The 27,340-nt window shown below is 26.4% G+C and overlaps 2 protein-coding genes across 5 annotated transcripts in view; one reads left to right on the forward strand and one right to left on the reverse strand.

Moving 5' to 3' along the window:
* Positions 1–4,225: 4,225 nt before the first annotated feature.
* On the reverse strand, positions 4,226–12,756 carry LOC126897706 (uncharacterized). 3 transcript variants are annotated; one of them, XM_050671506.1, is made up of 9 exons: positions 11,983–12,756; positions 11,367–11,469; positions 10,964–11,325; positions 8,561–8,689; positions 8,446–8,488; positions 7,963–8,391; positions 7,583–7,781; positions 4,939–5,387; positions 4,226–4,797 (listed from the first exon to the last, which is right to left on the reverse strand). In XM_050671506.1, exons 1-9 carry the CDS (start codon positions 12,535–12,537, stop codon positions 4,742–4,744), a joined length of 2,325 nt encoding a protein of 774 aa, XP_050527463.1. In that variant the 5' UTR covers positions 12,538–12,756; the 3' UTR covers positions 4,226–4,741. The 3 variants fall into 3 exon arrangements, with proteins under 3 accessions (XP_050527463.1, XP_050527461.1, XP_050527462.1); XM_050671504.1 differs by having other exon boundaries at positions 7,909–8,391; positions 11,983–12,755; XM_050671505.1 differs by having other exon boundaries at positions 7,909–8,391; positions 10,964–11,310; positions 11,983–12,753.
* A 189-nt stretch (positions 12,757–12,945) lies between these two features.
* Positions 12,946–27,340, forward strand: part of LOC126897713 (NADH dehydrogenase (ubiquinone) complex I, assembly factor 6) — a 26,125-nt gene continuing 11,730 nt past the window's right edge. The window contains exons 1-6 of one of the 2 annotated variants that reach the window (XM_050671520.1): positions 12,946–13,289; positions 13,370–13,592; positions 15,487–15,646; positions 21,156–21,391; positions 21,448–21,689; positions 22,816–23,039. In XM_050671520.1, coding sequence (XP_050527477.1) covers positions 13,150–13,289; positions 13,370–13,592; positions 15,487–15,646; positions 21,156–21,391; positions 21,448–21,627 — 939 coding nt within the window. In that variant the 5' untranslated portion in view covers positions 12,946–13,149 and the 3' untranslated portion in view covers positions 21,628–21,689; positions 22,816–23,039. Of the gene's footprint in view, positions 13,290–13,369; positions 13,593–15,486; positions 15,647–21,155; positions 21,392–21,447; positions 21,690–22,815; positions 23,405–27,340 lie in introns of those variants that run through there. The other variant, XM_050671519.1, reaches the window with a different exon arrangement.

The following is a 27,340-nucleotide window of genomic DNA, read 5'->3' on the forward strand; positions in this document are numbered from 1 at the left end:
CTTACCATCGCCGCTAATATTAATATATATATACATATATATATTATTATTTATATATACGTATATGTTAATATTCATTTATATATCCCTACAGCCGACGCCGCTGCCGCCATATATGCCTCGCGCCCCGCCCGCCAACAAAACACAGCTATACCTCGTGCATGATACGTTTTCGTACTTAAGTCGCTTTACATGTATATATATATTCTAATTACTATTAAAACTTATATATTAATACGCTTTATTCTCATTAAGAGATATATAGGGTATTTATTCCGATTACAAAGGATGATTCCCGTATCGTCATTTTACGTCACTACCTCCACGTTGCGCGCCTGCTGCTTTCCTTGGATGTGGTAGCCGTTTCTCAGACTCCCTCTCCGGAATCGAACCCTGATTCCCCTTTACCCGTTNCTATAATAACCGATGAAACAATAAAACAATATGTTAATCAATATAAACAGCTGCAGTATCCGCAGAATATTTTCAAATGTGTGTATAACAGAGCGTTCAGACTATCTTCTCAGATCGTGTTCCAGGGGCAAAACAGAGAAAGAGAATTTAAGCACCAAGCTTTCAATATATAGAGTTATGATAGCTCGGAAATAATCTTTTAATAATGCTATTATTTGTAAAGAGCAGTTTGTAGAAATGGTTGAACAAGTTTTGAGGTTTATGAGAATTGATATTGAGATGGTGACTTACAAGGATTTACACAATTTTCAAAATGAAAATATTCTTAGGATTAAAAAACTCTAAATCAAATTATTAAAAGAAGATTGGTTCAAATTCGCTAAAATTTATAAAGCAATAACATAAAAACGGTTTATCAAATAAAAAATATAAGAACAAAATTGTTTTGCTTTTTTTCTATCATATCATCAAATTAAAAATAGGGGTTGCCATTAAAGAAAAGCTTAGGTTTTTTAACCCTGATGAGATGAAAAGGAAAATGATTTAAATGTCTATTATTGTATATAGAGTATAAAAACTAAATAAATAAATAAATGGTAATCATAGGATAATGATTTTTTCACGGATTAGTTTCACAAAAAAAAAATTTAATCTAGATAGTTTGAAAAATAATATTAATAGCAATTATATTAAAGATGTGTATTTTTAACAAAATGTTTAATCAGTTATGGGATATTGTTATTGAATAGTTTATAAATCTATTAGTGTATTGCTTAAGCAAAAAGTTGTTAGTTGCTGAAGCAAAATACCACTCCAGTAAGTTATAACTTTGATGTATCGTGTATGCTGTAGATAAATGGTAGATGTTGGAATCATAGTTTACTGTATATACGAATTGTCTAGCTTTAATTTATCTAAGGGCAGATACACATAGACCTTAGGTTGCATGAGTGAAATACCTCAAGAGTTTGATTTTGATCTACATTACAGGACATGTTACAAAATGGCACATGTAGTCTAGTCAGCTTTGTCTAGAGGACCTGTAGAAAATATAGCGTTAAAAAAATCATCTGTATATAACCATGGTCATATTTATATAATCGCTATATATAATGCTACATTTAGCTTTCTATGAAATTTTCACTTGTAACCTTGTATCTTGCAACTAATTTTACGAATTTTTATATAAATATTTTGCTATAAGAAATGAATAATATCATCAGCATAATGGATACAACTTTGTATTGAAAATATTTTTTGATATTATGTGTACAAATATTTAAACGATATCATTGATAACATCGAAAATTATTAATATCTTTCATCAAATATCAATATTCTGATAAATCGATATAATTCTCCCTATCCCTATAGTACGCACAAGCCACTAGCAAGTTCTAACTAGGCGTCATAACTTATTGCGTTTGTTCGTTAGATATCAACTACAGAATGTATTATATATTTCCTCTACAATTTTGGGTTCACTTAAGTGTGGTTGGTTGGCTTAGTCTATATCAATTTAAAATATAAGCTATAAATTAAATCATGAAGTGGATGAAATACATATAGATAAGCCCGGCTGTAATCATTTTGAGCAGTTAAAATTTATTTAGAGTAAATGCAGTGAAACGTATCGATGGACAGGCATTTATCTTGACAGATCGTGTTACTGTCTTGCCTTTCTATTGATTTAACTATGGGCTGCAATTTACTATAGATTTATACATATAGGTGCATTTTAATAAAATATTTGGAAAGGGTTATTACGTTTAACTTCCTATTATCCAAAAATGTTGTTGAAATTGCGCGTATGATTCAAGCATTAAAATTTTAGAACTTGGGACGGAACCGTACTGAAAGTAACGTATTCCATGGGCGTGTTTGAAACAAATACAAGTTTGACATAAGTTTACAGACATCATAACCTCTTACGATCCGCCATCCCTACCGCTTGGTATTTAATGACCTTGTCAGCTCCGTTCGATTTCCTTCTTCTTCAACATCACTTTGTTGCTGAAATACAATATGTTTCAAAAAATAATTCAAAGATAATCTGGAACCTTCTAATCCATCAAAGCTTACATGTGCCGTCAGTCAATCAAGTTCAAAACATTCTTAATATCTAAACTGATCGCTATATACGCATCAGTCCTAGTTATTGCTGCCTGGACTGTCTCACATAGAGTAATAATCGCGAAAAATAGTTAACTACTCTTAAGATATGCCCCTTAAAATTTGTTGGTTAAGGCTGTTATTCCCTCCTACATACGCCACAGATTTGTTGATATTTTAATTTAAAAATTTAGTTTTCGATCTAATTAAGTTAAGGTAACCATTTATGATAAAATGTCTTTATTCAATAATTGATATTTTATATATTTTTAAATAAAAATTATTATATAAATATGATTAAATTACAATATTTCTTACTATGTAAACGTATACAATATCATGTATAAAATTTATTTGGAAAGACGGGATGTAAAAAGGAATGTATTTTGTCAATAATAGAGAATGATTAATCTTTGACTTTACATCTAAAATATCTAAAAATTAACTCAACAGTAAAAAAATTTACATTACAATAAAAGACCAAATTTATGATTTACTTATTAGAAAAATTGACATTTAATACAGAATACAAGTCTAAAATAGCACTTGAACTATTAAGAAAACTAACATGTATTTATATAATATATTATATTATTATGATATTTAAATATCATGTAATGCACAATTTAAAAAACTTGACTATTTTGATTATTTAATTATGTTAAATGAAGATTCTAAAAAAAAAATTACTCAGAAATTTAATTAAACCACTAATGATATAATGCTAATGGTAGATTTGCATTTTGTATTTTTCACAATATATGAAAAAACAATAACTCATTAAACCATCATTTTTTACTTGAGAATTAAGTTGATCTATTATTATAAATAATAAACAAATACAGATATGCATATATGCGTACTAAATATATTAAAAAGGAGAATAATTCTACATGATTCAATGATTAAAAATGTCGATAACAGTAAAACTATATTTAATTGTATTTTACATGACTTGTCTTACTTATTTAGTTCTCTGATGACTAGATATTTTGTAGTATTATTTCAAACCACACGAGAATAAATTTCCTCTATTAGTCTCTTAAAACCTAAACATTAACTCACTTGAAAAACTAAATATTATTATACAGATTCATAAATGTGTGAAACCTGTACTTGTTGTTTATTAAAATTGAATAAAATATTACAGAAATAAATGAAAACAACAATGTGATACAAAATACCATTAAAGAAACAAATATCAGGTTTCACTTATTTCTACATAACTTAAACTTTGGCATCAATCAGGTCTAACATATTTTTTCAAGAATATTATAAATAAAGTTAATTAAATATGTTTTTAATTACAAATAGTGCAGAAATAATAGTCTCATGTGAAATCAAACAAAGTTTGATATTAAAATTTTAGGTACAAAAAAATAATAATATAGGTAGTAATGTAAAAAAATTTTTAAAGGAATAATATTTCAACTAAACATAAAGTCATACATTGTATTATTAATACTTGGCATAATCATTTATGAGTTTTTAAAAAAATACTTTAGAGTAATAAATACCCTATGTTAAAAATAAATTTAAAGTTAAATTAAAAAAAAAAACTATTTATAAAAAAGAAAAGAAAGCAACAGAATAAAATCAAAATAAATTGATGTAATAGTCAGAAAATTTAATACACTGGAAGAGATATTTTAATTAAATACATACAAATAAATATCATTTCTGTTTTGTTGAAAACATTTTGATTTATGATAAGATTTTTATGTATTTATTTGGTTTATTTATATATAATTATAAGAGGCTGCAAGAAAAAGGTACAGAAACAGTTCAATAAGTTAAAGTATAAAGAAATAATACCAAAAGAGATTAATATATTATTATAGTGGTAAATTAAAAAATCAAAATACTTTTGGAATGAAGAGATTGGGAAATAATTTTAGTATATATGATATTTTTATAGAACAATTTATAATTAACTTCTTATTGTACAGTTAACGTTAAACATTAAAATATACTTATATAGAAGAATTACATTACACAGTTTTATATGTGAATGAAAAACTGGTAACAAATTGAGAAATCATTAAATTAAATTAAAATTAATATTTAAGGAGAGGGTTTTTGAACTGTAACCATCCTTGAAGTCTGTAATAAATTAACATTAAATACTCATCTTGTTGGATTATAATGGACTTAAAGTCATTCTATTTAATGCTAAAATTTGAGTAATGATTTCTTCAGTACATTTGTATTTAAGTCAGTTGTGATGTCTGCCATCAGCCATTGGAGTGCCAAAATGATTTTCATACAAACCTGAAAATTAAAAATTAATTTTTTAATACATTAAAATTTAATATTATTTAAAAATTATATTCTGCAAGTAATTTAATGGTTTAAAATAAACAGATCACTTTGTATATAATGTAAAAATAAGTTCATTTATACTATTTATACCTTTGCTAGTTATTTCTTCCATAGTCAATTCAGTACATTCAGCTCCTGTATGATTTTGTCCACCACAATTATAGCATGATACTTTAGGAGGATGATATGCTAATACTGGTGGTTGCATCAATACAGGTGTTGTATAAAAAGTTTGTGATGATGATGGGTAGTATAAAAACTCTGCAGGCTGATACAAATGCGGATACTCTGGAGATTGAATAACATGCTGCTGTGGTAAGTAAGGTCTAGGAATTGAAGGAAAACCTGATATTGGCTGAGGAGTGGGAGCTTGGTGAACATAATATGTTTGTGCATTATAAGTTCTTGTTCCAGCTCCATTGTCATAGGACATAGTGTAATAATGCTGATTACTATTGTTAGAATTTCCTTTAGAATGCTGCTTATTGATATTATCTTTTCGGAGTTCATTAGGTGGTTGTGCTGTATCTAACGATTTCCTAGAAAAAATTAAATCTCATTAATTAAAAGTTATGCTCATAATTACTTACAGCTTTAGTCTATTTTATTTTTCAAGTATTTATACTTGATATATAGTTAATATATATTGTTAATGACAGGTCGTTAACTACTCTTAAACCAGTATTACAGAAGTTATTAACAATTTAAAGTAATGACTGGGTGCTGCTATTTTTATAGACATTTACTGGCCATATTCTTCCTCTCTCACTTAGATATAAACATGTCAATAACTTCTGTAATACTGGTTCAAGAGTTGTTATCAACCAGTCATTAATTAAATCTAATAAATAAGTTAGTTAATTATGTATGTTGTCATTTGAGAAATTAAATTTGAAATCCTTATAAAATATAAAGTATAAACATAGCATTTTTTTTATGATATATACATTCAACTAAAATAAATCAATAAAAAAAACCCAACTCAGCAAAATGGGATAGCGGCACGTTGGGGACGCGGCATAGTCGGGTCCAGTATAGATTTAATCTAACAGTGATTAAAATCACTATTATAAGAAACGCTTCAATGCAAATCTGTAGATACTGTTAAATTCAAAGAAATTGGTGGATAATTACAAAAGCAACATCAACTATTTCCTTAATTATATCCAGATTAGTAATTCTTAGATTCAAAAATTTAATACAAAATTATATACTATATAATTGTTATATTGAAATATTTTCAAATTATTATTGATATTGATTCTTAATATGTTAAAAGTAATAATTTTTAGCCTTTTTTATTTTGTCCTTTAAAGTGAACGTTTATAATGAAAAAAAAAAATGAATTTATTACCATAACTTTTAGCTTAATTTGCAAGTTTGAAATTGACATTATTATATAGAAAAAAATGAAATCGTTAAGATTAATATGCAGTCAAGAAATTTTATAATTACTATTTACAGTCGATTTATCAGAATAGCTCTATTTTTTTTTTGCATTTTTATCGTAATAGATCACTTAAATATAAATCATAATAATCATTTCCTAGTAACTTTTAGTGTTTAAAAAGATTCTACTATGGAAATATTCAGAAATTAATTAATTTTAATGATTTACTTTAACTAAAAAAAAAAAAAAAATGAAAAAAAAGTTTTTAAAAAGATCTACTTAATTGAGCGTATTATAAAATTTGGTTATAATTGTAAAAATCCACCATAAAATTCAGGTGAAACTAAAAATCATTTTTTTTTTAAATTTATGATTTATACAGCAACATGTTAAAAAAATAATTTGGAATATTATAGACTGGTAGTAGCACACACAAATATAGTTAAAAAATTAATAAATTACAAATTAAAATTAGTTATTTTTGTAGTTGAATACTTTTATCATATCAAATCTAATTTGACAATAAATACTTTAAAAATATTAGAAATGAATGATTTTAATTGTTTTTATGGACAAAGCTGTTTAAGCTATTTTTATTTCGATTAAGGAATTTTTTTTTCAATTTTTGAGGGTAATATCTTCAACTAAATACAAATTGTAATAATTTGACGTGTTGTTGAAAAAAGTAGGTCAAGTGAGAGCTGAGAAAAAGTGGCAACAGTCATAAAAAAAAAAAAAAAAAAACATCATGGTATTTTAGCTTTGCATCGAAGTGAATCNAAAAAAAAAAAAAATCACATCATGGTATTTTAGCTTTGCATCGAAGTGAATCACTATATATATATATATATACAAACATATACATACAGAGTATTCAATAAGTAAGGAAACAGGTAAATTGTTATAAACTATGAAAACAATAAAAATCTATTTTCTTACTTACTGAACACCTATATATTATGTAATATAATACACAGTTATAAGTTTATCATTAGCCTCTTGATTACTTGTAAAAGTTATATAATAATGGAATAATAATTTTAGATTATTTTTAGCTACATATAATTCTTGATTTATCAACTTTATTTCTTTAAATAGTAACATACATATTTAATTAACTTAGAAAATAAGTTATAAGGGATGATTCTAAAAAGTCATTATTAGCTGATAAATCAAAGAATATTTTATAAAGAAATCAAACATTTTTTTTTCAATATTGTATTAATTTTGCAAATAATCAAGTGGTTTATGATAAATCAATCCTGTATATTACTAAATAAGTTTTATGTATTAATGTGTCTCTATTTAACATAAATTAAACATTTAATTTAGTAAAAAACATACCTATTATAAGCATTAACAGAAATACTTTCACGTCCAAGATTTTTTGTCTGAGACTGAATTGAACGACCTTTGTAATACTTAGTTAAATTAGAATTAAAATTACTAAGAGCAGAAGAGTTTGATGGTTTCATAGAAACACTGACAGGAACTTCTTTACCTTCTGATACTTTGGTGTTTGTTTCAACTTCATGACCTATCTCTGTTTAGTAGGTAAAAAGGTAAAAAAAATTTTTTTAATTAAAGTAAGTTTAAATAAAGTTTAAGTTTAAATTTAAATTATAGCTAAATATTAAGTTTACAGTAAAATAGTAAATATTATAATTTACTAGTATTTTGTTGAATTTTGTCAGAAATTTTCTGTAGACTTTCATTTGAGTTACTATTCATGACAGAAGCATTCTCAGTAGTTGAATCTTCAAGAACCGTTGAAAGTGATGACAGATCAATATTTTTTGTTTGTTCTTTCCTTTGATTATTTGGCATCACTTGAGATGAACTGGTAATAATGTTTGTAGAAGATGAAAAGTTTTTTGGTGATGTTTGAGAAAATTTTATAACAGTCTGATGAACATTATCAGGTTTTTTTTTGTTTTCAGAAATATTTTTTAAATTATATGTTTTGGCAACAGGTGTTTGAAACTGGGTAGGTTTGGGACTATTATATGTGGCATTACTCTTAATTGGTGACTGAGGAGTACTAATTGGAACATTATCTGGCACAGATGAACTTACAGTTCTATAAGAACTAGGTTGACTAGTATCTGATGATTTTGAACAGTCAGATGAGGTCATTTGGCTGTGTATTCCATCTAATAAAAATTCATTATAATTTGTTAAATTATTATTTTTTAAAAAAGGTTTACCATTTTTTGTGGATGCATTGTTTTTATTTGGTGTAGTATTGGGCTATATAAATAAAATAAAAAAAACTTATTATTATTTGATTTTGATAAGTTCTACTCAAATTAAAACATTTACCAAAGAATTTGGCATTTGATTTTTCAATTGTTCTTGTGGTGGTCGAGTGCTTGTTGCCACATGTTTATTCTTTGTTCCTTGACCTTGAAAATTACGACCTGTAGTATTTTCATGAAAAAAAGGAGGCATCTGTAAAAAATAAATATATTTAAGTAATTATAAAATTTTCAAATATGTGTTTCCCCACATTATATGTTTTTAATCTTACTTTTATCTAAAATTTTTTAATTTTTATTTATTAATAAAAATAAATATATAACAAATCTCGAAAAAAAAAAAAAGATTTTTTTAAAACTACATACATAAAATCTATCTGATATTATTAAAATTTATTTTTTGGTAACAATTACAGAGAATAGTCCAGTTTAAATCAAAATTTTACATTACCGATGAAAATTTAAATGATGTAATATTATAATATACTACAAGTATAATTACAGAATAAAATGAATATTTATAAAAATATATGAAAATTAAAAAATTTCAAATAATAATGAAAATGAAATAAATGATCCTTACACAGCGTTACTGGCGATATATTTATGGGTGTGTAATAAATAACTTTTAGAGTAATAAGGAAAAAAGAAAATACAGTAGAACCTCATTAGTCCGGACTTCGCTTAATCCGGACAGCTGTCTAATATTACGAAAATTACACAGTTTATGCCGTAGACTAAAATAAACATAAAGGCAAGTTCCTCGAATTTCCCATAAGTACATATATTCTTATCTACCGTCATTAAAGTTATCATAAACTATGTATTAGTAATTTATATTTTGGTCATTATTATATATATACATAATTCTATCCACATTAAATATGTAATGTTTTTGCTGGATCTAATATCATGTTGCAATATNATTCTACAAATATTACTTTATTATAGAATAAATAATACATTATAGGTATCAATATACACGAAAATATGATACTTATTCAATTATTTAAAAAATATATAAATAAATAAAACAAGTCATTACTTTTCATCAATGCTAAATATGTTAAATTATAATATGATTTTTATTTATAAATTATATGTATGTTTTTGATTTTATGAGAAAAACTATTTTTTGGTATTATTATTATTACTTTTTATAATAATTACACAGTTATATGTGATTATTCAAAATTTTTAGTAGTACATTAATAAGTAACACTTTTAAATTTCAATATATTTTACAATCAATATTTGAATATCTTACATTTTTTATTTTTAAACGTTTGAACATTGTTATGTTAACAACTAATTAGAACACTTTTAAATTGTTTCTTTTATATAACATCTATTTTGTAATCTATGTATCACGTAAAAGTGTTAATGTTGTTGGATAACATTTGACCAATATTTAAACTTTCATTTGCATATTGAAAATGTTACTTGTCACTTAAAATACTTGTACTTATCAAAAGAATCTTGTTTGAATTAAAATTTTATAAAATATACATGTTTTTAAACTAGTAAAATAATTATACTAGCTTAATAACAATTATTGTTAGAATATAAGATATCATATTTTTAATAAGTATATTAATCAATTTTTATTTAGTTAAAAAAATATGCCATCTGCAAAAATAATAGTAAACCAAATGTTCTTATGATACTATGCAAATCCACATAACAAATAAATGAAAACTCATTTTAAGATTTTAATCTATAATAATTTGCATCAAAAATAAAAATATTGATAAAAAAAATCATTAAAATTTAAAAAATTTGTTTCTAAAATGACATTGATTGGTGTCTAAGTAAAGCCTTCTTGTGGTACTTCTTCTAAAGTATTGTAAAAGAACTTGTTTTAATTCCATGATTTAAAAAATAGCTTCTTATACACAAAGATGCTTAGGGGTGTCAGTTTGTGTTTAGCGTTGATAATAGTAACATTGTTCTCAAAGTACGTATCTATGATTTTTTTGTGGCTTTTTAAGTTAAATATTTTTTAGTTTTAAAGAAATATTTTTAATATTGTTTTAATTTTGAGTAATATAACAGCCACAAGTGATTAATTTTTTCTATATAGCTTCTTATAATTTTTTTAGATATTCAATTTTATTAATAAAATTATGTAGAAAAAAGAAGCAATTGTGAATTATAAAATGTTTGAAGCAGCTTAAAAGTAATAATTTGTCTGCTCTTCCACCAGTTTCTACATTGATTAAATAGTTTAGTGCAGCATTGAGTAAGAGTGTATAGTGGATTTTGTCTTGTAGAAGGAAATTTTCATAAAAGAAACTTTTCTCACTCCCTTCATGTTGTATCTTATGTATGTAATTTTATTAGTTTCCAGACAATATTCAGGGGATATACCTCTACTAGCACCATTATAAATGATTTAAAAATCATTTATAATTATTTAAAATGTGTTCTATAATACAATTTTTTATTTGATAAAATTTCAACTTACTACACCCGGATTATAGTTGTAATTAGTATACACATTTTGTGGTGACATTTGATACATGTTCCAACTATTCCAAGTCTGTGTAAATGGGAAACCAGCATCGGGAGGACTGCGAAATCTAGGAGGTGTAGGATGTCTTTGTTTAGAACTATTGTTTGGAGGCGGTTGACTTCGAGGGTTGTTTATTTGGAATGTACGTGGAGGCCAAGATACAGGACTAGGCGATTTTGAAAAACCTGTTTGGTGAGGACCTCTGATGGCTGTAACAGCTGGGGGCGGTGGTGGAGGTGGTGGAGGGTAATCATGACAAACTTGCATTGGTGGCACATTTATTGGAGGACACGGGAAATCTATAAAATTAAAATCTGACAATAAAGGTTAAATATGTTAATTAATTTATACTAACATTGGCGTGGATAAATATAACCGTTTCTATTAAGTGGAAAATTAGATCCTCCATGAGTTTGTTGGTACATATAATTAGGTGGCGGAATCATGGTATTAATACTCTGAAAAAATAAGTATATTAAACATAAAACATACTATTTATTTATTAAAATAATATAAAAGTAAATCTTGCAGTATTAGTTTGACTATAAAAAATATTTGTCAAGGACAATTAGAGTTTTTACCACAATCAAAATTCATTCTAAAATAAGTAATTAACATTTAAAAGATACTAAAATAAAAAAAAGGTTTTTTTTTAAAAAGAAAACCGTGAAATTTACTACAATGCTCAAAAATTTAAGATAGTAAATAATTAATTTAAAATGTAGATTAAGTATTTATGAAATATGTACAGATTACATTTTAACAGATACATTTGAAGATCATTAATCATTTAAAAGCCATTTAGAGAAATATATCAATTATGTTTATTGTTTATATAATATATATTAATTGATACTATAATTCATCATTTCAATAGGAAAAAATATTAGACAATTCCTAAAAAATTATCTAAATAAAAATTGTAGTAACAAACCTGTAGGTCTTATACTAAGACTTAAAACTTTGTATACCTCTAAGCTTTTTGATGATTCTTTGCTGTCACTATCACCGTCTTTATTATTAGAAATTTGCCGTTCTTTTTCTTTTTTAATACAATTGAATATACTATCTAATTGTGTCTTTTGTTCAAATAAGAATGCAGGATGATTTACAGCTAATGTATACAATACCATAAGCTCTTCAAAAGTGTTTTTATCATTGAAAAACGTTTTAGGACTTTTGAATATACGTTCTAATCCTTTTTCATCAGTCAATGCTTTGTAAATTATCTCTGAACATTTAGTACTATTTGCATTTAATACAGATAAATACTTGATGACCGCTGCCCTAACAGTCTTGTCACAGATACACTTGCAAGCTACTTCACTGACATTAGCTGGGTCATTGGCTTCCAATTCCAACTTTTTTAAAACGTGAATGTCTCTTTTAGATAAATTATCCAAACAAGTACCAAGATACCTCAATTCAATTGGAAGACAGTGGCTTTGGAGTCTACACATCATCCAAAGCCGCTCGTAGCTTTTAAGTGTTTTGAAGTAAGCAACTACTTCGTCTATACAAACCATTTTCGGGCAACATCACAAATACGATTGAATTACTAATAAGGCATGATAAGCTAACTATTACGTACGTTGTTAATCGTCTGGAGTTTGGGAAACTAGGATCTAAAAATAATCAAACGAACGAACTTCGAATTCACGATGAAAAAATTTGGTCACCAACTACTGAGTCGTAAATCAGAAAATCCCTCTATCTAGAAGCACAATGGGATCTGAGTAGTTGATTGATCAACGACAAGAGATTAGCGGGAAAATTCCCTGTGCACGGTATTTTTGTAATTTCACGTTTGTCAAAATGATGCGAATATAATTATCAATAAATTCAAAATTCATTATAATAAACAAAAAATGAAATAAAAAATAAGAAAATAATTTTAAAACTGTTAAATTAATTGTGTTTGTAAAATAATTAATATTGTTATAAATAAGTGTGAGTAATAAATACGATCGCACTGTATTCTTAAAGATAAAACCCCAACACGTGCAGATAACTAACTCATCATTAATCTAGTGATAAATGAATTTGTGTAGTTAAATATCTGATGATTGGATATGGTTATTTATAACATTACAATGTTAATTGTTTAAATTAAACTGAATTTTAAAATATATAAATATATGTGTGTGTGTGTGTATGTATATAATAATAATATGATCCAACAAAGTTTTTTAATGATTATTGGTCAGTCATATAACTTCCATATATCAAGATTCTTGCATAAAAAAAATTCATTATCTTATTGTTTGGATTTACTCCGGTAGTTGTGATATCAAAATATATTTTCAATAGGCTAGTAAAAAATAATACATTAAATTTAATTTAACTGTAAATTTTCAGAAAAAGAGATTATGAAAACTATCTATGTACAATATTGCTACCTAAAGAGATTAGAAGAACTGCTATTGCTATTAGAGCTTTTAACATCGAGGTAGCTATTTTACAAGATCAGATTTCTGACTTAAAAATTGGAAAAATGCGATTTAAATTTTGGGAAAATAGTTTAGCAGAAATTTATGAAAATAAAGTCCCCAAACATCCTGTCTTAATTGAGCTTCATTCAGTATGTAATAACATTATTACCAATTATTTATTTAATTTAATTAGTTATAACTAAGCTACACTTTGTATAAAGTGTATTTTGTTGATATATTATTAAAAAATACATAAATGACATTTAAAAACTTAATTAAGGTTACATATCTTCTTTTTCCTCACCCTTATCCTAAACTTGACCATATTTCCTACATCATTTAGACATACATCAGCTGTCCTCATATCGCATTCAATAACATTTCTCCATCTCTCTTTTGGTTTTCCTCTACTTCTTCTTACCCCAACATTCATTTCAATAACTATTCTAACAGTTTCTGATTCCTTTCTCCATATAACATGACCAAACAATCTAAATCTATTTGTTCTCATTTTATCCACAATTGGAGCTACACTTATACTTCCTTTTATATATTCATTCCTTATCTTCTCTAGTCACTCATCCATCTAAGCATTTTCATTTCTGCTCTATTCTCCTGTCAACCGCCCAATATTCGGATCCATACATCATAACTGGTCTCACTACAGTGTTATAGAACTTACTTTTCAACATCATCAGAATTCTCTTATCGCATAACATACAAGACGCTTTTCCTAACTTTACCCACCCACACTTAATCTGGTGTCTTACATCCTAATCAATGCCAGCGTTCTTTTGCACAATTCATCTTAAATACTTAAAAGTCACCACCTCTCTTATCACATCTTCACTTTACCTAGTGTTCTCCTTTGTCAAAATCTTATTCTATATACTCTGTATTACTTCTATTTATTCTTAAGCCCTTTTCTTCAAGAGTTGATCTCTACAATTCTAGCCATTAATTAATTTCCTCCCTATTTTCCCTTATTAATACTATATTGTCAGTAAACACATGCACCAGTGCTTCTCTCCTTGTATTTTTGTAGTAATTTTATCTACCACTAAAGAAAATAAGTAAGTACCTTTTTGGACTCATTTCCAATTAAAGATCACTTTAAAACCTTTTTCGGTACTCTATCATACTTTTCTCCAAATCTATAAATACCATACACAGCTTTTTCTTCTTTTCCCTATACTTTTCTATTAGTTGACTTGCACTAAAAACTGACTTTATTTTTGACTTTCTAAGGAAAAAGACAAACTGGTTCTTTGAAGTTTCTCCTCTTATCTTTTGTCTATTACCGTTTTCTAAATCTTAATACTATGAGTCATTAGTTTTATGCCTCTATAATTTCCACACTCTTATATGTCTCTTTTGCATATAAATATCGACACCACAATAATATTTCTCCATTGTTTTGTCATTTTCCATTTTAACAAGATTTTATTAAAACACCTTACGCCAACACCACCTAATATTTTCTAAATTTCTATTCATCTGGTCCTACTACTTTATTATTTTTCATTGATGTCCCAGTCCCCAAACCTCTTTCTCACCAATTAAATCTACCAGTCCCTCAATCCATGATATATCCTCCAATGTCTCTTTTGAATATTTAGCAATTTTTCAAAATACTCTTTCCACCTTTTTTTCACATCTTACATTGTGATAATATTTAGACTGTTCTTCTCTTACTTTTGCAATTTTATAGACTTCTTTTTCACCTTCCTTTATTTCTAGCCTATCATACCTCTTAAACTTCACCTTACTACTGCACACTTGGCTTATTTGCATAACCGTTTGTACTCCATCAAATCTTTCTCATTTTGGCCTTTTGCTATACTTTGAACTGCTTTTTTTTACTCTCAATGATTTTTTGAACGTCCTCATCCCATTACCAAGTTTCCTTGTTTCCTCACATTCTACTCTTACTTTCACTAATAATCTTCTTTGCAGTATTTTCATAACATTATACATTTTTTTTAAATATTATAAAATGTCTCCCATTTTAAAATTATTATATTATTATAATATTTTTCATAGGCAGTCAAAAATAAAAAACTTAACAAATTATTTCTAAAACGTTTGATTTTGGCAAGAGAAAATTTTATGTTAAAATCTTCTTTTGAAACAATGGAAGACTTAGAAAAGTATGCAGAAGATTCTGTATCTCCTATTTATTATTTATTATTAGAAGCAATGGGTATGTATTTATTCTAATTGAAGACTTTGGGGCATCAACAAAACATCCATTTCATTACTTTAATCACTTTTTTTTTCAAAGTTTAATGAAATAAACTCTGTGGCTATTTTCAGAAATAATTATGTTAAATTTAGAAATTTTATAGAAGTACAAAGATAAGTAAAAAATTTTTATGGTTTCTATGAAAATACAAATTTATGAATTAAAAAAAAAAAAAAACAAATGCTAAAATTAAATCGTAATTTTTTAATACACACAAGACAACATCTTTATAAATAACATTTATATTTGGTTGGATTTAAAACTAATTTTTGTGGTATATTAGCTTGTGAATATAAGTCACAGAAATTACATCTTGTAGTCTGTGAATGAAAAGGTTTTAACACAAAATCAATGATTTTTCAATAGACTATTTTTAAAAACTTAACTATTATACAATTATTAATTAAACTATTAAATTTTTTTTTCAAGTTGTTTTATAATGAATGCAATAACTTATTGAAGACTTGAAAAATATGTAATTAATTTGATTAAATATTTAAAAAAAAATTTGTGTTAGAACTTTTCATTTTTAGCTAACAATCTAATTTTGTAATATGACATAATATAGACTTTTCAATTGTTGTTGCCTCAATTTTTTTAAAAGAATTAATAGCTGTATGTTATAGATTATAATATATAACAATGTTACTAATATTAATATTAAATGAGTTAAATTGTATGGAGTGTTATACCCTATATAGTAATGGGTTTATATGGGAAATTGAACTTAGGGTAAATACCCAAGGTATTTTGTGTATACACTGTTATAGTTGTATACTGACTGTCATAAATTAATCAACATTTCCAAATCATAATGACATACATTTTGAGACTAAAAACTCAGGTTTGAATGAACAAATTTATAATTATTTTAATAAAGTAGATGAAATTATGATAAAACATCTAAAAGCAATATTAATACTAACCGGTGATTTCAAATTATTTTCAGCTTCCTTTTTTAATGCCAAAAATTATTTTAATAATGGTTTCTTTAAATCTTATACAATATAATTTTAACAAAAAGAAAAAAAGTTATTGTTTATTCAAAAAATTTTATATTCAATTTTCAAAGTTTTATAGTGAGTATATTTTAAGAATAGAGATTAATGAAATTATGTTCATAAAATACATTATGTTTTTGAAAAAAAAAATTGTGTTAAAACTGATTTGATTTTCACATACTTTGAAAAAGGGTTTGAGAATGTAGATCACAATATTAATATTATAAAATAAATTAAAGTTATATAATTTATTTATTTTAGTTATCCTGGTTTTTTTTTTTAATTAATAGATCTCAAATAGTAAAATACTCCAATTTTCTATCAAACCATCTTAATTTCTGCAAAAGACCATTTACCCCCTCTTTTATTTGCAGGTGTCATACAAATATATATATAAAAAAAAATTGAATCATGTTATGATGCCTTGCTATTATTAATTTTTTGCTCTGGTTTAATTATAATGGTTTATCATTAAATGTAAAGAAATATAGCTATGCTAAATTTGTATTAAAATCAAATATCATTAATTTTGAATTATAACTTAGTGGTGAAATGTTTAATTGTGTAAATGCTATTGAGGATTTTGTTATATTTTTTGACACAAAATTAAATTTAAAAATTAAATCATAATTATTGTAAAAAATGTATAATATACATTGTATATAGTAGTATAGGATTTATCAAAAGATTTTTATAATATAAATGCTTTAAAATTGTTCTTTTTAATACATTCAAAGTTGGAATATGGGGATTCCTTATTTAGTTATAGACTAGTTTAGCTTCCCTACTGTCTTTAAATTGTGTTCAAATTAATTTTAGATTTGATGTGAAGCTGAGAAGATATTAATTTTACTATATATTTTTTTTTATGTTTTTCGCCAATTTTTCTCAGCTCTCATCGGACATTTATTTCAATGATTCATCAAAAGATCACAAATCCTTAATAATTAAAAACATTGCCTTTAAAAATTGAAAAACTTTCCCTTGTTCCCTGATAATAGAGGAAATCCCCAAAAAAGTTACAATTTTATAAATTGGTAATTTTTGTCATTTTTTAAACTTTTTTTTCTTAAAACTGCCATAACTTTTTCAAAAATGAATAAATTAAAATAATTTTTTTTTATATAGAAGCCCTATGTATTTTCCTTTTTTTTGTGTTCAAAATTTAAATATACATATAAAAAGTAGAACTATTCAACTAAAATTTTGAAAATGTTTCGAAAATACTGTATTTTTATAAATATATCATAAATTAAAGCTTATGTTACGTTCTGTAAGTTAAAAAAAAAAAAAAAGTCCCGACGACCTGTTTTCTGTGTACATATGACCATCAAAGTTGGACAAATTAATTAAATATTTAATTATATATTACACTTATATATCTTAAAATTTGTAATCAAGATATAAATAAGAAAATAGGAGTTCATTTTACTTTTGGAAAATTCACGAATTTTTTTTTAATTAAACACTATCTACAGATTTGCATCAAATGGTTTCTTATGATAGTAATTTTAATCACTATCAGATATCATCTATACTTGTACCAACTATGTGTCGACTTCACTGTGCTACCTTTTTTTAAGTTCAATTCAATTCATGCTAAAATTTTGTTTATATTTATTTAATGTACATGAGCTTTTGGTGTTATCTCATATTCGAACAAAAAAAATGTTATTATTAATAGCTACCCCTAAAATCTACTTATAGAAAAAAATTTTCTTATAATAAATTTGTTATTTATTATGATTTATAAAAATAAATCAAGATATAAATAAGAAAATAGGTTTTCATTTTGTTTTTAAATAATTCACCAATTTCTTAAAATTAAACTCTATCATTTAAAATAATTTTTAGCTTCTACGCGAAGTTGAGAAGCTATTTTAATTTTACTATGATGTGTCTTTTTTGTGTCTGTGAACACTCAATCTCAGCTCTTGCTGTACCGATTTTAATGAACAATACGTCAAAAGATCACAAATCGTATCTAGTTGAAGATATTACCCTCAAAAATTGAAAAAATTCCCTCGTTCCCTGTAAACGGGGTGAATCCCCCAAAAAATTATAAATTTATAAATTGATATTTTTCGACATTTTTAAAATTTTTTTTACTTAAAACTGTCATAATTTTTTTAAAAATAACCGAATCAATATAATTGGTTTTTTTATAGATACCTTAGATATTTACCTATCATTTGTTATATTTTTGTAAACATTTGACTCTTTACCTGGCCACATACTATTTATAGTATATTTACCAGAAAAGCTAAATATTTTTTTGGATTGTAACATAATAAACGCTTAAATAGAAATCATAGTAATCATTTCAACTTAACGTTTAGTATTTAAAGGTTCTACAATTGAAATAAATAAATTGTCTAAATGGAGAACATGGGATAAGTAACTGTTTTATTGATAAATTAGAATTTTTTTTTTCAATTTTTGAGAGTATTATCTTTAACTAGATACAAATTATAATCATTTGACATATCATTAAAAAAAGTAGATCAAGAGAGAGCAGAGAAAATAAATGATAGTCACAAAAAAAATACCTTCTTAGCTTTGCATTAAAATTAAAACTTCAGATATAGTAAAATAATTTTAATATGAATAAGAAATTTCTTCTCACGAGGGATAACTACAGTAATGGGATCCTTGATCTTTATTGAAGTTATTGAATCTAAATGAAATAAAATCAAATGAATTAAAAATTTATTCTAACTTAAAAAGAATTAAGAAAAAAATGCAAAATATTCCTTGCCATACACGGGTTGGAACCCTGTGCCCCAAGCGCTTAAAACACAACTGTTACTGAATCAACAACTGTACGTCACTTCCGTCGATTGAAAAAAATGGCAATTTAAACTACTTCAAATTTAAGTAAGTTATTTTTCTCGACTTAAAAAAAGCAAAATAATTAAATAAGTTTAACTTTCTATGCTATATCAATTTGATTTATATAATATTTATGAAAATTAGTGAAAAATAACTTACTTAAATTTGAAGTAGTTTAAATTGCAATTTTTTTCAATCGACGGAAGTGACGTACAGTTGTTGATAATTTGTATCTAGTTAAAGATAATACTCTCAAAAATTGAAAAAAAAAATTCTAATTTATCAATAAAACAGTTACTTATCCCATGTTCTCCATTTAGACAATTTATTTATTTCAATTGTAGAACCTTTAAATACTAAACGTTAAGTTGAAATGATTACTATGATTTCTATTTAAGCGTTTATTATGTTACAATCCAAAAAAATATTTAGCTTTTCTGGTAAATATACTATAAATAGTAATTATAATATTTCCTATCTGCATATTAATCTTAACAATACAATTTTTTTAATTCTCATAAAATTCTATTTATTGATGTCAATGTTTTTTTGTTCTTAATTATATTTTTATATGTAATTACTTATTTTTTAATAATATTAAAACTTAGAATTGATAGAAAAAGTCTAATTGCACATTTGAAAACATGGCGAAAAGTTGATTTAGAAAAGTATATTTTTGTTTCTGGTGAAAGCTCCTTGTAGTCCAGTGTATAAATGTTATAACTTTGTTATAAGTAACAAAAATTTTTTATTGAAAAGTATTTCATCAAGCCCTTTAAATTTTTATACGCATTAAAAGTAAAGAAATATACAACTACTTTATTATATTTATAATATCTCCGTAAAAATTATTATATAGTAAATTAAATAAATAAATGAGTTTGAGTTTTAAAATTACAAGATGATTTCTAGTTTGTTGCAAATAATTAGTCAACTTATACACTTTCAGTTTATATAATTTACAAAAAAGATTTTTAGAAATTTTATGTATTATTAAATATACTTATATCAATATTTAGTAGTAAATAGAAGATGAACTAAGTATGAAACTAGTAATTACCATCTACTTTTAACACTAAGATTTTTATTTTATTTTAATTAATGTCTTTTTATACTTAAGAAAATACCACTTTAATTTCAATAGTTTTTATAGACGTTAAACATAAATCACAAAGTATATTATTAGCCTTTTAAATTTTATTTATTCCTTTAATACATCTTCGCTTCTTTTTTTTTTTTTAGTAATGTGCTATCTATTATAAAGTAAAGCAATAATTTACAAGCTAGTTTAGTTGATTATGATAATTATGAAAGTAAACAATTGCCTACTAGTATAACTTCTATTTGTGAATGAGATAACACATCCCTATTAAATAGTTAGAACTACATCATTTTTTCAGTTTTTTAACTTTTATAGTAGAGCTATTATGAAATTTTATCAATGTACTGACATGGAGTAGAAGAATAAATTGCTTAATCAAAACTCATTTATAAAATTACATTATAAATATGAACCTAAGTACCTTTAGTAAATAAGGTTTGATTTACAAAAAAAAAAAAAGTTTTTAAATTAAATACATTTAGGTGTTAGAATTGATTTTTAAATTTAAAGAAAAATTAAAACTTATTAATAGGTCTTAAGAATGTAAATGCTGATCATGCTGTTAGTCATCTAGGGAAATGTCATGGAATCGTTAATATGATTAGAAGTTTGCCATATAGCAAGAAATGGGGACATATATCTTTACCTCAAGAAATATTATTAAAGTATAATGTATCTCAAGAAAAAATAATTCGACAGTCATGTGATAAAAATATTTGTGATTCTATTTTTGAAGTTGCATCTAGGGCTAATAGTCATTTAGTTAAGGTAAGTTGATTATAATTTTTCTAGGTAAATTTTATTTATTATTTAACTTATTTTAGGCTACAGCTATCCGAAATAATTTAGATACAAAGATAAAATCCATATTTTTATCAGCTGTACCACTCAATTCTTACTTAGAAAAACTTCAAAGATCAAATTTTAACGTTTTTGATGAGAAATTACAAAAGCGAGATAATCTATTACCTATAAAACTATTGTGGAATAAACTAATGAATTAAACAATATTTAATAATAAAATTTGTATCATAGTTGAATATAGTCATACATTTAAAAAAAAGAGGTAATTATTAAAATCATATTTTAAATTTCACAGATAATAATTTAAATTGAACCAAATATCTAAGTGTGTTCTTTAAATTTTACACTTATAAAAAAATAAATCAATTAGTAAAACTTTAGGGTAAATACTAGAAACCATTTAGCTAAAGGCTAAAAAGTGATTGCCCCAAGTGGTACAATCTTTTGGGATGATGTTATATTTTACATGAATTATTTTATATAAATAAAATTGGTTTTCATAATTTTTATTAATATTATTTCCACAATTTATGTAAATAATGGTATTATATTTCATAATTTGTGTTTAATCTTATCATAAATTTACAAAAAAAAGAATTAGTTAAAACAATTTTATAAGGGAATGGGAGCAAAAATTAGTAATTGATGACTAGCTACATCTGTAAGTAGATTAATTTATTTTTATATTTATTGACACAACTTACATCGCAAAAATGTGGTCAACACTAGTTTTGAGGGTAGAGACCCGTGGACCGTTTATTAATGAGCAACAGCAGGTTATTTTAACAAAATAATAAAACAAACTGAAAAGATGAACACAATAATAATAATCTTCGCATAATATCGCGGCACTTTCGCTGGCGTCGACAACGCAATGTCCGGTGTGATCCTCAGGCGACAAAAGGTTAGCAGCGTTGTTGGTGATGGTGCGCGGGGGCGGTGCGGTTCGTTGACATTCTCACTTTCACAACCGGAAGAAGACTCCTGTCTCGTTTGCGGCGGGTCGTCGTCAGCCGTTCGGCACTTGTTGAACTTTGCCCAGTGGCGTATGGCACGAAATGTTGGTCAGTCAAATACTCAAGATAGGGCGACGGCCGATAAAGGTGGCTCGAGTCGCGGGGCATCGTGTATAACGAAGTCATACACGCGGGGCCGTGTCATTATATTCAGAATCTACAAGAGATTACAAGAATTTAATAATGAAAACTTTTCAGCTTTCATTCTTTATCTATGATAAACCAAACAAATACAATTGAATTTAAATAATATTTTTTCTTTTAGTTTTTATGACAACTAGCAATCATAATAAAACTATATTCTTTTACTTTAGATTAAAACAAATTTATATATTTAACATAAGTACTTATAATATGTTAAAAATTTCACAGGAATCTGATAATATTCATTCATGGATAGATGTTGAAGATTTGGCAAAACAATTTTTGGATGCAAAATTTTTAAAAGTAAAATCCATGTTAGTGTTTGGCAGGCCTCAACTTGTGAGACCTTCTTTTGACGAATTTCGTTTTGTTAGAAGATACTATGACTCAGAAAAAAAAATAACACCCTTATACAGAGTTGAAGAAATATTTCCAAGCAAAGGTTTTACAATGTACTGAAAAATTAACTTTATTAATGTTAATATAAATAGTTAAAAAAATAATTATTTAGTACATTTAGTTATTACTCATAAATAAATAATAATAGTTATTAAATTATTAATTATGGAAAAACATATACTTTTGTATAATCTTAAAACATTTATTTTTTCTATTTTTTACTGTTTTTCAACTGATTTTCGAGGGATCTGGTTTGACTTCCGATTCAGTGATAAGATGTCCTAGATAAATTACTTCCTTACGTAAAAACTGACATTTGGATGGTTGCAGGGTGAGATTACTTTTATGCAACCGGATTAGGACTTCTCTGAGTTTATTTTCGTGATCTTTTAGATCTGTTGCGTAAATAATAATATCATCGAGATATACAAAAGCTTTAACCCATTCACGGCCAATAATATAAAAAGTTGAAAAAACCTAAATTTTTTGACTAATTTGGGATATTTATGATCAGTTAATGACAAATTTATTTTTCAAAAAAATTTTTTGTTGATCAATTCCTTGGAAAAAAATGTTGCGCATACGCAACGTTGACCGTTAACAGTGAATACAATCGTAAATAACTAGAATATTTTTCACATTTATACATTTTTTAATTCCTATTCAAATATTAAGTACACAAATAGTATTAACACATATGTATTAATTTGTTATTATTTATGAATGTTATAGTATTATAATATAAATATTATAGTAATAAGTATAATAAGTTGATTTATTTATTATGAAACATAGCAAAGCAGTGTGGATGAAGAGACACAATAAATTTTCTACAAGAATACGAGGTCTGTAAATTAAGTAATGAGACTGATCTTTTAAAATTTTTTTATTAAAATGAAATTACTATTCTATGATGTCACCTTCAAAATAACTGCCTTATGAAGCCACACAGCGCTGTAGACGTTTTTTCCACGCCTCATAGCAGTATTCGAACTCCGATACAGAAATACCATTCAGCTGGTCGATTACAGCTGTTTAAATATTTTCAACTATCTTAAAATGAGTTCCCTTATGGTGATTTTTCAACTTTGGGAAGAGAAAAAAATCACAAGGACTCAAGTCAGCCGAGTATGGAGCCTGAGACGCCACAGGAATGTTTTTACTAGCCAAAAACTCATTGATTGAAATCGCTGTGTGACAAGGAGCATTATCATGATGCAACACCCACTTGTTATTTATGTTTAATCATACACGAATGACCCTTTACCGAAGTTATTTAAGAACCTCTCGGTAAAAGTGTTGATTAACCGTTTGGCCTTGAGGTAGAAACTCTTTGTGGACGATTCCGTGGATATCGAAAAAACAAATCAGCATGCATTTGATCTTCGACTTTGCCATTTTTGCTTTTTTAGGCCTTAGAGAGGTTGAAGTATGCTACTCCATACTGCATCCCGGATTCTGTCGACATTTTCATCGGTTCTTGAAGATGAAGGCCTTCCACTTCGTGGTTCATCTTCAATTGACTCTCTTCCTTCTAAAAATGCCTTAAACCACCGAAAAACCTGTGCTTTTGATAAAACACTCTCTCCATAAGCCTGCTGAAGTTTAGCAAGTGTTTCCGTTGCACTGTATCCAAGTCTAAAGCAAAACCTGATAGCACACCGTTGCTCGAAATCGGAAGTCAATAGAAAAAACCGTTTCACAAAAAAAATCGTTATGCACAACCAAATGACTCGAGCAAGGTCAAACTTGTACTAAAGGCGGATCACATGTTCCTCTGTTGCCCTTCCAAGCATAGCGCCTCCAGTGTTGCTAGATCAAACGCAACGTTGCCAGTCACATTACTTAATTTATAGACCTCGTAAATTGTTTGATAAGAGCAATGGCGACATCTTCTAACATCATCTTTGATAATAATGTGATCCATTCCGTCTTTTCTAATGGCATCTGGGAGACTGTTTTTTGAAGGCCGACCTAAACTGACGTTGCTAGTTGTAGAATGTTGAGGCTCATCTTCATCATTGTCTTTGTGGCTTGTTTCAACTTTTAATAGACCTGGTACTAACTCTGATCAGAAGTCAGGCTGTGGAACCTTTTCTTTATTTACTAAGTTGTAAAACTTCCACGCATTGACTATCGTGCTATCCACTGCATTGCTAAATAATGACCACCACCATTTTGTGCTCCGTATTTTTATTCGATAGTTTGCAATGCTGTTATCATGGAGGTCTACGCCACCCATATTTTTATTATGATTATAAATCATACTTGGCTGTTGTACACTTATTGGTTTTTTCTGTTTCCTATCATAACGTTTAGCAGCATGTATGGGTTCTATGGTGTCTACGTTAGACATCATTGTAACAACAGCATTGTCGCACCAACGAACTGCACCTATTCCATTCTCACTGTCGAAAGTGAAATTAAAAGTGCCTTTGAGTTTTTTAGCCATTAGTTTCATTGATTTCAAATTACAATTTCCTGTTCAATTATCTCGAACTGTCTCGGTTGCAAAAAAATGTTTTTCTTTCAACGTCAAAAGTAATTTATAACTTGTAAAGAAGTTATCGAAGAATATTGTATGAAGTTGTGGTTGTTCTACTATTTCCAATAAACTTTAAACAACCTCTGAACCAAAAGGTAAACAATCCACTCTTTTTGTACTAGCACAACCATACGGTAAAAATTTGTACGAATAGCCATTTTCAGATGTCAAGCACCACAACTTGAAACCAAATCTAACAGGTTTTCCTTTGATGAACATTTTACAAGAATGCCGACCGAAATATGGCACTATTTCTTCATCAATTGAGAGATTATGAGAAAATATTCCGAACTGAGTAAACTTCTCATTTAATATATTGAAAAAAGGTTGTAACTTAGCAAATTTATCGGTCAAATCAAGGTTTTTATTGTCAGATAAATGTAAATTTTGTTATATATTTTTAAATTTGTTCCTCGACATTGTTTTCCTTACTAAAATTATTTCTTTGTCTTCATTTTTTGACCAATAGTTTTTGATTTTTGGTAAACTATGGTAACCAGTTAAGATCATAAAACCGATAAATTTTAATAAATCTGACTTTTCTAAAGAAAAGTTATACCTATTATAGTAAAAAGCATATTTATTTCAATTGTCTATTATGAGATTATCGAAAATTAATAAAAAAACATTGCAACAACACGTTCGTCTCACCATAATTTTCAACCGATTGGGAAACACATTTTTGTTTTTCGTTAATGGGTACATCAGTATAGTTGGGTGCATTTTTGATTTCCATTTTGGAGGGATTGTTGATGATTAAAACGCCGGTAATGATTAGCGGCGATGACGGCCGGATTAGCTAGTCTCCTCCGGACAGTGATAAAGTGACACAGTAGTAGTCTAACAATAACGATGTTGTTACATAAATTAAAAAAAAACTTTTTGATAGAGCGCGTACTCACAGCGTATGGGTGTGGCTGCTATATCCTAGAGTACTCGTTATTTACGGTTTGGATTATTCGATGAAAAATGTATACACTAGATGGCGTCAGAACCGGTTGTCGCACTTGTAAAATTTCTGACAGTTAACCAAAGACGGATGCGTGTGTATGGTGCTACCCAGTGGCGGCCTTGATTGACAAATACGATACGAAATTTTGTATATTAAAAAAAAAAAACACGATATACACAAAAAGTAAAAATAAAAATAGTAATTAAAAGTTACTAAAACGCACTGGATTAATAAAANATAGTAATTAAAAGTTACTAAAACGCACTGGATTAATAAAATTTTTGTATAACATACTTCGCGGACACGTGGGTATCGTGTCAACACTTCCTAAAGAAACACGGAATAAATATAGTTTAAAAAAATTAAAAAACACGTTTTTAAAGCACATTGAACTAAAAAGTTATAAATAATTTTTAAAATAAGCTTAAACAATAATGAACAAAAAATACTTGTATTATTGTGATAAAAGCGTGGGTGCTTTATGCCATATTTTTCGTATATTAAGCGCCCGACGCTTTTATCACAATAATACTAGTACTTTTGATTCATTATTGTTTTACGCTTATTTTAAAAATTATTTTGAACTTTTTAGTTCGATGTGCTTTAAAAGCGTGTTTTTTTAGTTTTTTTTAAACTATATTTATAATTTAGTAGTTACAATAGGTAATTTATTTGTTTTTGTTAATTTGTTATTTGCGTGCTCTAAATAATAGTAATAAAAATATGACTAAAAAAGGCAGGAATTGTTTTTAATTTTAAATAAAATAAATTTTACATTATAATTTATATTTATTTTAAAAATTTGTATAACTTATTAGCTTCGATGCTAAGGTATATATTTTACTATGATGTGTTTT

This window comes from Daktulosphaira vitifoliae, unplaced genomic scaffold (assembly GCF_025091365.1).
Source record: "Daktulosphaira vitifoliae isolate Bord-2020 unplaced genomic scaffold, ASM2509136v1 Scaffold_2, whole genome shotgun sequence".
Lineage (NCBI taxonomy): Eukaryota > Metazoa > Arthropoda > Insecta > Hemiptera > Phylloxeridae > Daktulosphaira > Daktulosphaira vitifoliae.

What these genes read in the sequence shown, in the direction of transcription:
- LOC126897706 (XM_050671504.1), bottom strand. Translation starts at nt 12,537, where the DNA reads ATGGTTTGTATAGACGAAGTAGTTGCTTACTTCAAAACACTTAAAAGC. An exon ending in ACAACTATAATCCGGGTGTA is followed by an intron (nt 8,690 to 10,963) that starts GTAAGTTGAAAT and finishes TATTTTTTACAG; the next exon opens with ATGCCTCCTTTTTTTCATGA. An exon ending in GGAAGAAATAACTAGCAAAG is followed by an intron (nt 4,798 to 4,938) that starts GTATAAATAGTA and finishes TTTAATTTTCAG; the next exon opens with GTTTGTATGAAAATCATTTT.